The sequence below is a fragment of the Coturnix japonica genome, chromosome 8 (assembly GCF_054131305.1).
Source record: "Coturnix japonica strain WE chromosome 8, WE-NBRP24, whole genome shotgun sequence".
NCBI classification, from domain to species: domain Eukaryota; kingdom Metazoa; phylum Chordata; class Aves; order Galliformes; family Phasianidae; genus Coturnix; species Coturnix japonica.
In genome coordinates, this window is record NC_140670.1 from 7450344 (window position 1) to 7465224 (window position 14881).

General features: G+C 38.5%; 1 protein-coding gene across 5 annotated transcripts in view; it reads left to right on the forward strand.

Moving 5' to 3' along the window:
* The window catches only part of BICC1 (BicC family RNA binding protein 1), a 91913-nt gene that overhangs the window by 38706 nt on the left and 38326 nt on the right, over positions 1 to 14881 (forward strand). For 2 of the 5 annotated variants that reach the window (XM_015866001.3, XM_085553928.1), the window contains exon 3: positions 6208 to 6277. The exons of 2 other annotated variants lie outside the window; for them this stretch is intronic. In XM_015866001.3, the coding sequence (XP_015721487.2) occupies positions 6208 to 6277 (70 nt within the window). Of the gene's footprint in view, positions 1 to 4096; positions 4205 to 6207; positions 6278 to 14881 lie in introns of those variants that run through there. One more of the 5 variants, XM_015866003.3, reaches the window with a different exon arrangement.

The window sequence follows — 14881 nt, forward strand, 5'->3', positions numbered from 1 at the left end:
GAATGTTTTGTCAGTAGTTAATATCTTCAATTGTATTGGAATGCTGGTGGTTCTTGTTTGTGACTAAAACTATTTCATGCAGGATGTTGAGCTTGTAATGTTTGTCATTGCAAAGCCTGTCGAAGTGCCTCGTCTTGTTATCAGAAATGATGCATGTTGGTCTGTGAAACAGTCTAAGTAGGAAAATTAAGTGCTTCTTGTTAACTTGCATTGTTTGGTAGTTGGAAGCAAGGTATGTTGCAGTAATTCTTATATTCATGCAAGTTCAGTGCTATTTTGGGTGACAGACGAAGCTTCCAGTGCAGGTCCCCTTGGGCCCTGTGACCAACAGGCCTGCCATGGTTGCCACTGAGCAAGAGACTCAGCTTTGAACATCTGCTTCCTTCCAAGTCCTTTGTTTGAAAGTGATTTGGGTTGTGTTTTAGACCTCTCAGCAGAGTCATTTTCTTACTGACACAAGACTAAGCATGCAGAATTTTAGGGGCCAGTTAGAATTGTGCTATAGGTTACCATTTCAGCTCCTTGCTCTAAGGCAATGAAAGCTGAAGTACCATGTAAACGTATCTGGGGTTTTTTTGGTGATCTGAGCCTTACTGGGATGTGTGTTTTTTTCATGCCTAAAGTAGAAAACCGAGAAGGAAATGACTTTGAAGCCAAGAACTCAGCTGTTCAAAATACTGCCTGGACAAACAAATAAGACCTACCAGTGGCCATGCAATTTAACTGCTTTCTAGACTGTTTTTAATAGCATGAAAAGAAAAAAGTATCTGCAAAAACCTATTCCAGTATGTTAAATAAAAAGTTCTTAAATGTAGATTGCGATACATGTACTTTTCTAGATTTGGAATTTAATATGCTGAAGTTACTTTTTGAACCTATAATTGTTCATTGCTTAAGTGCTCTGTGCCTTAAAAAGGCCTGTACATTACTCCGGAAGTAATGGCTCCTATTTGTTTTCATGGAAACTGCAACAGATACGAAGAGCACAATCACATTATTTGAGGGAGTGAATTCTCAGCCACAAGATGCTCTTTTCTAAACAAAGTCACGACCATTAGCTATATGTATTTGCCAGCGATGTAGCGGAGCACTCATGCTGCGCTCATAAAAATCTGCATCAGTGGAGATGTCCCACTGTTTCACAGCTGTTATGACAGCATTGTTGGTAGGAAAATGTTGCCTACGCCATCCATCTTTCATCAGCGCAAACAGATGAAAGTCAGAAGGCACCAAATACAGGTTATATGGTGGATGTAATGTCCTGCCGAGATTGGCATCGTGCTCCACAGTATTCCAGGTTGTATGGGACTTGATGCTATTGTGTTGCAAGGGAAAGGTTGCTGCCTTCTCTGGTCTGACTCTGGAAGTTCAAACCTTAAGCTTGGTCAGTGTCATGATATAGTGATCAGATGTGATGGTTTGTCCTGGTTCCAGGAAATCACCCTTTTCCTATCCCAAAAGACAGTACACAACCCTCTATGTGCTGAAGGCTGCATCTTGATCTTTTTTCTCTGATGGAGAATTCATGTCATCGCTCCATGGACTGCTGTTTTCATGCTGGCTTGTAATGATGACATCATATCGCAATGACTTGTCACCAGTAATGATGCAATCCAGGGAACTGTCACCTTCAGCCTTGTATTGGTTCAGTAGAACCTGATAAACTTACATATGCTGTTCTTTCTCTTCCTGTGTGAGCATTAATGGGATTCACCGGGCACAAGCCTTGTGATATTGCAACACTGCCCCCATCATTTCCAATGCACTGAAGCTGGTACTCAGCTCCTTATGTGAGTCCCTGACCATAGTCCACTGATTTGTGCAGGTGAGCTGACTGGATGCTCTTCACTTTGTGATGTGACAGCTATGCATCATGGCCATGTGGGACTTGGCTTGCTTTCAAGTGGTTGTCACCATTGCTGAAATGTACCACCTCACTGTGCTCTTACCCACTGTTTGTTCTCCATGAACATTCATCATGTATCACTGAATGTCAGTGGATGCAAGTTTTGCTCATGGAGTAGGTCGGTGACACAACTATGCTTCATTCTCACTTTTTTTGTCTTAAAAGTCTGGTTAACGCAAATTATAACAACTGCTGTCACTGAATGTACCACTTATAAGTAAAGAAAAGCCTTTTCTTCATCTACTTCATATGAATTCTGAAAAGGCTTGTGTTTTTTAATGCAGTTTTGCTTCATTGTTCCTTTGCATTGAGAGCATTCCAGCTTCCATCCAAAATCAGCTATTTTAATGTAAAAACTCTCCAAAAGTTTAAACCATACACTTCTCAAATAAGTCCAGAGTAGCTGCAGTTCTTGGAGGCTGAAAGCTTTTCCTCCAACTGTCTGAGCTGGAAGTCTCTATTTTACTTTTTTCTTCTTAAAGACACAGTGATCTGCAACTAGAGCCAGGTTTTTAGTGTCAGGGCATGGCCTCGTCTGTTTTGATTGCGTCTCCCAGATCTTGTGTCATCTTTTATGTGTTTTCCACTGTGTGTATTACTTGTATCTTTTGTCTATATAAATGCCACCGTTTCTTCTAGGGAAGGGGACAAGGAAGAAGATAGGGATAAATAACTTGAGATCCTCTCTTGAGAAGAACCACCTTGATTATTTTGCTGTGTGATTAATTCTTTTCAGACAAATGTGCTTAGTCCTTCTGGTCAGTTGATTCTTCAGGGTTGAGGTAGTATAGATTAGTGCAAACCTGGCTACTTACTTAATGTAAAAAGAAGGTAAAGCTGACCAGAGGTGATCTTCAGCAGTCTAGATGGTCAGGAACTTAAATATACTTATCCCTTGACTGAATTCTGTTTTATAACTGATGTATTTGTACTAACGAAATGTGTATGTACATGTATTGCTTGCAGAGCAAGTTCTGTTTTGTTAATGTGAGAGCAGCACTGCTGTTCTCAGGGTATGTTGTGTAACACCAAGTTTTCACTAATAAAATATTCCATTGCAACATGAAATTGAGGCTTTTATGGAGTGATTCCAAGTTTGTTTCAGGGAAAAATAACCAACAACAAAATCCTGGGTAATACTGTCTTACTCTTTTGGGCACTTAAAACTGGTTGGAGTGGTAAAATAAAATTTGAAGCTGATGTAACAGTCATCTATACTATGCTGAATTTTCAAGTTTAACAGCTGGAAAAGAAGCAGCTGTTTTTTTTTTTTCTTATGCAGCTTTGTGGCATTCCTGCTGTTACAGTAAGTGTTTAATAAAAAATTAAAGAAATACCACTTTTTGTGGTTTCAGTCTTCGTAAATGTTCCTTAGCTATCTGTTTGTAGTATATGGGCCTTATTTTTGACATACAGCTCAAATCCTTCTTAAGGATTCCTATGAAAACCCCGATTTTTCAAATGTAACAAGTTACTTTCCTGGCAAACCCTTTTAGGTAGTTATGAATCTCAAAATAATTGATAAGAGGTTATTTTCATGGGTGAAGAATTGTGCAGCAGAAACATTTTATTATGTAATATGTGATTTTCAAACATATGGAAAAGATAATCATGCTCAGATTGGAATTTATTAAGTTTACTGTTTAGAGTTCAAAGCTGACAGTACTCTGATTGTGGTTAAACATCAATAAATGCGCATAATTTAAAAGCATCCACACATTTTTCTGCATAACTGCTTGATACAGGAGATAAGCTTATCTTTGTAGTCACCAATTTGTGAACCTTCTTTTTCATCTAATATGGTACTTCTCAGGCTTGCATTCTGAAAAGAGCCTGAAGGTATTGGTTAGCCAGATCTCATGGCTTGGTAGTTAGCTCCTTTTCCTTTGAAGATCTTGTGTATCTTTGTATGTCCTCAGAATGTGTGCATCTCTGAAGTAGCTGACTTCAGTTTTCTTTTGGTTTATTGAAGTATGAAGGGTTTAATTTCTTTAACAAATTTCCCAGCTATGTGAGGTTACAGTACTTGTAGGACATGAGCATTATTCAAGACAAATGTTATTCCGTCCTCTTTTGCCTCTTCTATTGTAGTCCTCTTGATGTTGGAACTTCTTTCACTCTGTTCTGTTTTCCTATTTATTTCAGCATTTCTCTTCTCCTTTCAGTTCTTCCTTGCTATCTTCTATTTCTTTTCCTGCTGTACGATTAAGAGTAACCTGGCCTGAAGACCTCTGATAAACAAGTGGATTCTTGGAAATGGTGTTTTTCACATCTGGACTGGAAATTTGTGAGAAGCAGGTATATGTCGCTTATAGAATTTCATCTTCCTGGAAATGTCTTATTTCAGCTGTAATTTATTAACTAATAGTTGCAGAAGACAAAAAATATAGTATAATGAGATCTAACAGTTTTTCCACGTGGTGTGCTAATCTGGAAGTTGTTGTGGTGTAGTAGAGATTTGAATGGAGAAGATAAGAATTAGGAGTTTTTAGCAAAGTCTGCCTTAATTTTGATCTGTATTGCTGTTGAAAATTTGTTTGTAATGCAGCTGATTTTTGTTTGTTTTCTTCCTGGAAGTGACTTTAATTATTTTGGACTTATTATTTTTTATTATTGCTTGTGTTTCTTGCCAATGACTAGAAATGTTACAATATATTGCTTCATCTGATTCCCTCACCCCCATCATGAGCGAGTTGACTTTTTTGGATAATATCCATGTTTGGTTTGTTATAATTGTCATTTGTATGAGCTATCCAAAGAACATATTCCTATTTTTTCTCTGCTATTGTAGAAATTAAACTTCTTTTATGGAGGAGGAGCCCTGAGAGCTGCCATCTGAAAAGCTCTTTGTTCTTTCTTTTGTCTTTCCTACTTATGTAAATCAGGTGTATATTAGAAGAGCTGAATTAATGTGTGTTTTCCCTAGTTTACTGCGTAAATTTATGATGAGCACTCATGTACTTGTTACTAAATGATAGTAGTGAAACTGTGAAAACTGATTACTAAAATTTTCAAAGGAACAAGGACCCTCTTGCTACTGGGCAAAATTCTGTCTGTGTACCAACAGAACTGAGCTACTTAATCTAGATAAAACTTCAAAAACTTCATCTTCTATAATTTGCTAACTTATTAAAAACACTATGTTTGATCCATCCTGGGATGGTATTTGTTTGTTTTTACTAGGTGTGTTTTCATGATAGCTTTACATAATCATCTTGTTATGGACTAATATGGGCAGGTCTTTTTCATTTGTTCAGGTAAAATACTATCTTGGTACTCATACTGATCAGATACTGCCATCTCTAGTGCAGCGGGAGGTGTTTCACCATCATACTGCTTAAGATCTCAATGCAGAAGTGTGTTTTAGTCTCAGTAGAGACATGGCCAATGTATTTTAGAACTGAATTTCAGTTTGTGAAGCCTTTAGTGTCATTTGACTCCATGTTAATGCTAAATGTTTTCGTAATGCATTATAACTGTCATTATTAAATTCTAGCATAATATTTTCTGCATGGTAGATTTTTCCCTAAAGCAAAGAATGCAGCTGAAGTTTCTCTTGAGCCAAATGATCACATGGCTTTGGAGGTGCATATGTGCTTGCAGAGTTTCCTTTTTTCTGTCAGTTATCATGAGATTATACAGCTAGGTTTTGCACTGTTTGATTAAATACTGGGCAGCCTACCTGATAAATAAAACATTGCATTCAGGTCAATATGAGGCACAAAACCACACCCAACAGCAGAAAACTTTCGAAGGCAAATGGCTACATCTTTAGACATCTCAAAGGACTTGTTTTGAATTTAATGGTCTTTTCTTAGAAAACAATTGAAGGTAACTTAAGGAGTATTTTTGCTTATTTGAAAGACTTTAGAAATTTGCTCAGAGGTGAGCTTGGAGCATTCTGGGGCCGCTAACATGATCTTGAACTTCTTGGAAACAATAGAGCAGCATTATGCTCCAGGTTGCTATTGACTAGCAACCTGGTCTAGGGGAGGTGTCCTGCCTACAGCAGGGGGTTGGAAGTAGATGATCTTAAAGGTCTCTTCCAACCCAAAGCATTCTATGGTGATTGATTTGCCCATAGGATTTGTTTGATATTAGCAGAGATCAGCTTTGTGTGTCACCTAAGAGCCTTCTCAAGAAAATCAGCAGTGATATAAGTCAATTACTCGTGCCAGCTATGGGTAATAGCAGCAAGAGAATGATTGTGTATAGTAATCTGTATTGTCAGAGTGTACTCCTATCTTTTGTAGGAGAACAGCAGAAACTTTAATTTTTCTTCAATGCTTTCTTTTTCACAGATTATGGAAGAAACAAATACACAGATTGCTTGGCCATCGAAGTTGAAGATTGGAGCAAAATCAAAAAAAGGTACAATTTTGTTGACATTTTCGACCTGTGTTTCTGCAGATACTTGATCAACACTGATGTATTTCTGTTTTCTGCATTCATTCTTGCTTCTGTGTAATTCTACATCTAATCTGAGTGGTTTCTTTTATTGTAGCCAAGCCTAGTTCATTTTCCTGGTAATGTATATTAGAGGGTCTCCTCTTCCTGCTTAGTTTTGTTTCTTTGTCTTTATAGTTTGAGAAGATTTGTGTTGATTAAACCTGGTTAAGATAACATATGTCATTTGTATTCCTGACAGTGAAAGTCTATGCTTCTTTAGTTTCGTAAAGAAACCAAATAAGGGCTGTTCCTCGCTAATGGCTGGTATTATCACTTGGAAGTTGTGCCTCTTACAGAAGTTCAGCCTACTAAAATTTATTGAGAGTTCTGTTGGGAAGGTCTTCCTGAAATTTGCCTTGTGGTTCTGTTCTTAAAGAAATGCAAGCAAATAGCAGTGAGACTTCTTTTTCTGCAGAGAACGAAATGAAACTAGGGATGTTTTTCAACCTTGCCTATATTTTTGTTCGGGCTGATACATATTTAAACTCGAGAAAGTGGAGTTCAAGTAACTGCTGGTTTGTTTAGAATGTATTGGTGGAGTTGCAGCCAAACTTTGTAAGCGAAGAAGGTCTTATGAGAAGAAAAATAATCTCTTCAGAAACATTCAGGTTTAATAACATGGTGGAAAGTGAGATTCGGTCTCTGAGGTGCTATTCTGCATATTCTTGAAGTATGTATGAATTTTCCACCTGTGTAGAGGGGGAAAAAAGATCCGGAGAAGGGAAAATGGAGCAAGAATTCAGGCCGGAAAAAAATGTTGTTATTGTGCATGTGTATTTATATGTGGGACTAAGTTGCTGCAAATACAAGCAAAGTAGAAGTTGTTCAGGAAACTAAGGCAGAGAAAGATGATGATTGGATGATGGTAGCTTTTTTATATTTTTTTTAAATGGAGAGAAAGAAATAAAGCAGTGCTTGCATTGTTTTTTCTTGCCAAGTTAAATCAGCCTTGTTCCAAAGCTGAAAAGCATGGGTTAAAGGCCATGAAGAGGGATGAGAGAGTTGGCTGGCTGGAATTCTGGATTGGTAATTAAAAATGTAGATTAAGTAAATTTAACTCTTTTTTTTCTTTTATTTCTTTTTTATCGCCAAGGTAAAATAATGTTAGATTGTGAGGCTCTATAAGTCCGTAGAATGAATTTGAATCCCAGGGGAAATAAAATAGCTGCAAGTTATGAGCTGCTAACAATCGAAAACCAATAGAAGAGGAAAAGAAATGTGTAATTCAGCTGGGTATACTGAGTGCTTCTTCAATGGGAGTGGTTATCTTGGAAGGCCATCATGCCAAAAGAAATTTTAGATAGCGATGGGCTGCAAATGAGGCACTTGAGCAGTATGCTGAACTACTAAAAATGTTTCAAATGCCTGAGAGCTGCAGGTTGGCTCTTGAGAGAAGGCTTTGAGTCTCTAGCTGGCTTTATTCTGGGCTGTTGTGTGTATATATACACCTAAAATAGTAAATTACAGTCTGTGTACAAGGAACCCCTTAACCCAGAGGTTCCCATTTCTTGTGAAATAAAAAGTAGTTTATATACTCTGTTTACATTTGGTGTCAATTGTTTGCAATTCTGTAACTTTCCATCTGTGGCTACAGCAGCTGTTTATATGGGGGAAAATACTCTAAGTGTTTAACATACTCCAGCATTGCTTAATGATGCTGGGATTGAGTCGGGAGTCTGAAACAAATAACTGGCCAGCTCTCAGTGGACTTGAACTCTGAGAACATACTATCTTTTGCCATCTCCTTGGCTGGAAACAGAGTGCCTGATTAGCAGTCATTCAGTGAGGGAGAAGCAATTACTGATGCGCAGTGTTGCAACCCAGCTGTGTCTTGTATCCTAGCATAATCAAATTTAACCCCATTCTTCATATAATGTTCCATATAACTTCAAGTTTGCCAGCAATTTCAGTAGCATCACAGTCTCTTGGTATATGTGACTTTTGGTTATTCACAGTGTTTTGTCCCAGAAGATAAAGCAAATTCACAGTGTTTTGTCCCAGAAGATAAAGCAAAGTCATTAGGTAGATTTAAGTCTGTGCTGCTTCTGTCATGGCAAGTCTACTATGAAGTATTTCCTTTTCTTGCTGTTGTCAGTTTTTTGTTTGAGGTTGTTGATGCTGTTCCAGGAAGGACAGCATACAGTTTTTTTCTTATTACAGCACAAGAGTTGAAGCTTGTAGGCAATCTATCCGCAATGAAGTTCAGAAAGGTTCTGAAGGTGAAGTTCTGTACAAGCCCTTGCGTTGTATGCTGATCCTGTGAGGAGAAATCTGTGATGACAAAAGTGAAACGTTCAGGGTAGAAACCTTTAAACTGCTAAATTTTATTTCATGTTATACTCACTACAACTTTTACAGTAATGATTGTGGAGTGCTGTATGTTGTGTCTTGTAACAAGGGTTCATTCAGGCTCGATAAATGTTTTCTAAGATTTTTGAATTGCAAAGTACTTGTGTCTGCACTTATAATGTATAGAATTTAAACCATTTGTTAATTAAAAATGCTGTTTCAGTATGAAACTGCTAGAATAACTCTTTACAAAGACTAGAATTCACAAATCAATTATCAGCTCTCAATAGTTACATAGAGACCGAAACAGGAATTTCCTGGCTTTAATGAATACCAGATGCTGCAGTCTTGCTTAAGTGATGAGGGTAAAGCATTTTGAAATGCATGTTTAGAAAACAGACAAACAGATAGTCATCCAGTAGCATCTTTAAGAAAGCTATTTGTTCACGTCTGCGAAGAGATTCCTTATCATTCAGGCTTTAGAGATGGAAGCAAAACATTGTGAAATAGCTTCTGTGATGCCCAATTCTTCTCTGCCAGTGACTGAAACAACCGGAATTTATGTTCTGAGCCATGTGCCTCTGGGATGCAAGGTCTGGAGTTCAGGGCGGGCCAAGAACTAATCTTCTGGAGGTTTCAGATCTTTCCAAGTTTAGTGAATTACAGATCTAACTGGGACAGAGGAATTTTTTTTGTTGGCCCTTTTGCAGTTAACGTATGTCTGCCCCTTAGTATGGCTAATGCTGCTTAGAAATGCTGTTAATTGCCTTGAAAAAGGTTTATTCAGTAATGCTCAAGTCCACAGCAGGGCATGAAACTCTAGGTGATAGATCTAAAATGTTTGTTTTATCCCATTCCAAATACTTCTGCCCTCTTCTTGATCCTGTTGTTCTGTTTGGCTTTCCTTGCTATGCTGTTGCTCCTGTTTATATTGTCATATGAAGGGACCAGCTTGGATTAAGACTAACTAGAGGTAATTTTTACTGTTGGATAAGTCTTTCTGTGTATTTGCTGGCTTGAACCCTCACTTATTTCTCAGTCTTTCTTGTTACGTCGTTGAGTGAACTTATAATGCCTAATGCATGGAAGCAGTGCTAGCTGGTGGAAAACCATGATAGCAGTAGCACATGTTGGCAGTTTAAGGTGCTCTCTAGGAACTTGGGTAAATGGGTGGAACTTTAGAGTTTAGATTTCATGCACATTCACCTCTTCATTCTTCCTCTTAGTGTTTTTACTCTCTTCCTCTGTGCCTTTGCATTTCAAGAGAGAGCACAGGCAGCCCTGTAGTAACGTTTGGCCAACAACCAACCCACAGATAGCTTCATTTGGAAAATCAGTGACACCTGGCAGGAGTGAGTTCAAAGAGTCGAGGCAGGGAACACTTGGGGAGATTACAAAAGGTGATAAAAGGAAATGTGAAGTAAACTAAGAGAACAGGGAAAATCCAGTGTTTCTGAACTTCTGGTAATAAAACACAGTATATGGAGATTGGCTTGCATATGAGCAGTTCAGCGTTTTGTTTGCCAGCTTTTAGTGTCACATGTGCAGACACTTCATAATTTACACATGTTCCTTGGAGGGATTACTTCATTTCATAACATGCAAATGTATCTCTGACCACTGCAGCTATTTGGACTGAGCTGAAACCCAGATTCACACAAAGGCGAGACTGCTGATCGCAAATGGAGATTTCAGTAAAACACACAGCATAAAAGCTGGGCGACCCCTCAGAATTGTGTATTGTAGTTTATCATGGATGCAGGTGAAACAGGAATGGTTGTGTTTGAACAGAATATCTTCATGTGAGTCAGTGAGCTGATTCGTTTGGAAGTAACTGGGGCGTAGGTAAGGCAAGGATGTTCTGCATGTGTTCTGAAGTTGAGTGCTATATCCGTCACATCTCCTCCATAGACGACTGCTCCCTCTTCATGCTCCTTTGACACGTGGCCCATGGTGACCATGCAGCATTACCTGAGGCAAAGGAGGAGAGCTGCTTACCAGGCTCAATTGACTATTTGTTTCCTCCCTTTACAAACTACACTTGCTATTCTGTACCAAGATGTAATAGCAGAAGAGAAATGGGCCTAGTCCTCAAATATGCTTAGAACTGAGACATTGGTGCAGCCAATGGGGAACTTTCAGTACTGTGAAAAGTGTGTGGCGTAAAGAAATGGTCTGGCACTCCCAAACAGGAATTCCTCACTACATTGCTGTTAATTTGTAATAAATGCAAAGTTGGGGTAAACTAGTAGTTTTCTCTACTTCCTGTGATCACTGAGAATGCAGGAATACTAAAAGGGTTCCAGAGCTACTAAATTGTAAGTTAAATAATCATCTTTCTAAATACCGGGAGACTTGGTGTACTTCAGAAGCTGGCATGTTTGCAAAGAGCAGTTATATAAACTGCAGTTTTACCCAAGAATTTGGCCAAGTCTGAGTTTAGTCAAACAAGCATAAAAGTAACTGAAGATTACCTAATAGTTTAGACTACTTACTTCTGTCTTATATAACAGCTTATGTTGAAAACTGTAGACTGTTTCCAGCGGTTTGGCGGCTACAAGACTTGATGACCTTGCAGTTTAAATATATAATGTAGTGCTACATGTGTGCATCTATATGCATGAAGGGAAAGAGAAAACTATGCCTGTTGAAGATCAAGAGGTTAAAATCTAGTGCTTTCCTTTTCTCAAGCATTACTTCTATGTGTTATTCGTACTTAGCGTATTTACAGCTGTCATGGGGCTTTGTTATTCTGTATTTTTCTTGTATGACTGATTGGCTGCAGAGAGATTAGTTGCTCTGTTTTTTACAGTAAGTATATACTGTGTCAGCTTCACTTTTTAACCTAAATTAGAACAAAACTCAATTTGTAAGTAGCTGGAAAACCTGTGGTGCTGGCAACATGACATCTGCTAATTTAGACCCATTGAGCTCAACTCTATTTTTACCTTTTTGTTCTGGATGCAGGCGTGGTGGTGCTGTTTCTTATATGTTTGACAACTGCCTTTGAGTCTCACAACCCAAAACCCTATATGTAATTATGACAACAGATTTGATATTAGCAGTAAGAATTATGTATTAAAATAGGTGTCTGTGCTTTCGCTTCCATCACTTTTATATTCTGTACAATGTTATATGAGCATTTCTAAAAGCATTCCTAGAAATGGATGTTGAGGAAACAGAACTTGATTTTACTTCTACTTTTCGGGGTTTTTTTTAAATCTAGATATCTAAAAGTGGCATCACATAAAATGACCAGGGAAAAAATCTTTAGTCTATTTTGGTCCTTTCCTGAATGTAAGAGAGTATTTCAGACTAGCCTTGTTCGGTACGAGCCACATAGCTGTTAGCATAATGTAGGGAGTTACTGAATTCTTCATGGAGAGTATGAATCTAGCCCAGAATAAAACCATATGTGCCAGTGTATATGTAAGTAGAAGAAAATAAGCAACTCTCTTTTGTGAATACACACAGTAAGTTTGAGTGTTCACAGGCTTCTTTATGTAGATTGAGGTATTTTTTCAGATTGAGGCCATAAACTCTTTCAAATTCATCTGTGCTGTATATACTTGGTGAACTGCTTTATAAATCTCAGGTTGGGAAGGGGGGGGGGGCTCTCTTCTATGTGTGAACCTGAGCTACAACATCAGAGTGTACTTTTTTACTAAAAATTGTATAGAAACTTGTTCTTACAAAGGCTAAATTTCCTACTGGCACTTGATACCATCTTAATTCTTTGAAGATAAGTGACTACTGCTTTTGTAGGGAATTTGTGTGAACTGCATGGATGTTCTTCAATCATTTAATCTTTTATAATCACCTGGAGTCTTATCATAGGAGTCCTATAGCATCATTCACTTCTAAAATGAGTCTTGTTGCTTGTAACTGTAGAGAACCTTTAAAAACCGGTACAAAATGACACAGAAAACAAAGCTCCATGTGCTGCAATTGCTTGTATTGCTTCCCAGTAGCAGATTTATCACATAGCAAGGGCTTTTCTCAAGTTTGAAGGCAATAGTAAAGAATACAACTTGCTGTCAAAGTGGTCCATAGTTTGTGTTTCTGTAAATGCAGTCATACATTTTGTGGTTGACTTCATGTCAGTGATAAATGTGGAGCCAGCCCCACCTTGTAAGGTGTGATACTGTGTCACATAACTGCCAAATACTTCGGATGTGCTAATGCAGCAAACAGCAGTAATCTTTCATAATTCTGGTCAGTTTTGATTCCTGATCCATCTTCATTTCATATTAAATGCGGAGGTTGGTGGCCATGCCTGTGGCTGGGAGGGTTGGAGATTCATGGTCCTTGAAGTCCCTTCCAACCCAGGCCTATCTGTGTGTTTCTGTGTTGTTCCTCCTCTGGTAGTGGGAACAAGATTCTGGTGCATTATCTCAAGGCACCTTCAGACAGCAGCAATAGACAGGATGTTTTTTGGTCACCATACCCCTGGAACAACCCTATTCTCTATGGTGTAAGCAGTGATAAAGCTGTGCTTGATTGTGCCTCTTCCAAGTGCTCCAACAGTAAAGACCAGTAACCACTTTTGCCAGAAACAAAGTCAAGGCAGACAGAGCTGTTTTCACAGCTGCTGACCAGCATGCTTGTGGTCTTATCTCGTGCTTTCCTGCATGCCTGCTGTGTGTCTCTCTGTCTCTATAGCTGCTTGCTAGGCAGCTCAACTCCTCCTGCCTGGCATGCCCCAGTGTCCAAACCTGCTGCTGTGGAGGGAACCCAGCACAAGTGCTTTGTTAGGAGAGTGCTCTTTTCTCAGTGGAATTTCTGTAAGGCTCTGTACTTCTGGTTCCCAAGATTAAAGAAAAAAAGTGTAGGTCTGACTTCATACCAGATCAATAAAGGTTTGTAAAGGTTTGCTTAATCATGGCATCTGCATGCTTTCTACTCAGTGTGCCCCATGACAACAAGACTGTTGGGTTGGCTGTTCTGGGTGCAGTAGAATTCCTGTGCTCTTTCTTGACCTTGCTGAAAAAAATCTGAGATTCATTCTGATAGGTAGCTGATAACTTTGTATATAAGTAGAATTAAAAAACCAAAAACCAAAGCAAACTTATTCTTGTTTTGAATCTGCTTATATTTGAGCAGGACATGAATTCAGCAATGGAATGCTTTTGCGTGTTGTAGACAGTTGTCATTAAATAAAGGATTCCAAACTATGTATCTTGAGGATACTAGTAAGAGTCAGTGAGGAAGGAATGATCGTTTCTTCAATCTGCAGTTGTTTCATAAAATCAATCAATTCATTGTGATAGGTAATCTGGTAAATAGGAGCTTTTTCTGTTTATAAAAATGGCGTAATTGTCTTTGTGCTTGACTTTTCTACAGCAGAAATGCTGTTTTGCATTCCCACATAGGTAAATATTAATAAACTTGATCAACCGGATGTTTGAGGTGAAATAAAACCAAATAATTTTATAACCTGAAATGCAGAATACCTTCTTTTTTGAAGTTTGGTGTAGTACAGAGAAGTTCCTGCTCAGTGGTTTTGTGGCTTTCTGTAACTTCACTGGATTGCAGTTCAGGTCATCTGAAATGCTTCAAGATTTGATCTACCTGTGGTGGAATTGAATTAACCATTTTGAAAAAAGATTACAAAAATACCTTCATCTTCACTAAGATTTGGGTGTAATGCTCAGATAGTTCCTATCAATCAGAAACAGGCTGTTAGGCTTTAGAATGTATTTCTTGAAGATACAGAATAACAAACAATTGATGATAGTGGCATTTGTGTACCATCTGCTTTTTGACCATTACCACTCACTAATACGTTACGACTTTTGTGGAAGTATTATACATAATCTTTAGAACTTTTCCATAAGGGACAATCAACTTTGAGGATGTCAAGTGTTAGTTGAAGCTCATAGTGCTTTTGGTTTTATTTTGGACCACATAATTTATCTTGAATGTGATCTTTACTAGGAGAGTGGTCAGGCCCTGGAACAGGCTGCCCAGGGGGGTTGTGGATGCCCCGTCCTTGGAGGTGTTCAAGGCCGGGTTGGACGGGGCCCTGGGCAACCTGATCTAGTAAAGGTGTATGTTTGGTGGCCCTGCCAGGCAGGGGGTTGGAACTACATGATCCTTGAGGTCCCTTCCAACCCGGGTCATTCTGTGATTGGTAAAGCATTGAGAAAGGACACGTGTTGATTCATTTTGAACTCGCTCCTGTTTCCATGTGTTTAAACCCTAATGGCTCATAACATTTTAAATTAATTAGAGAAG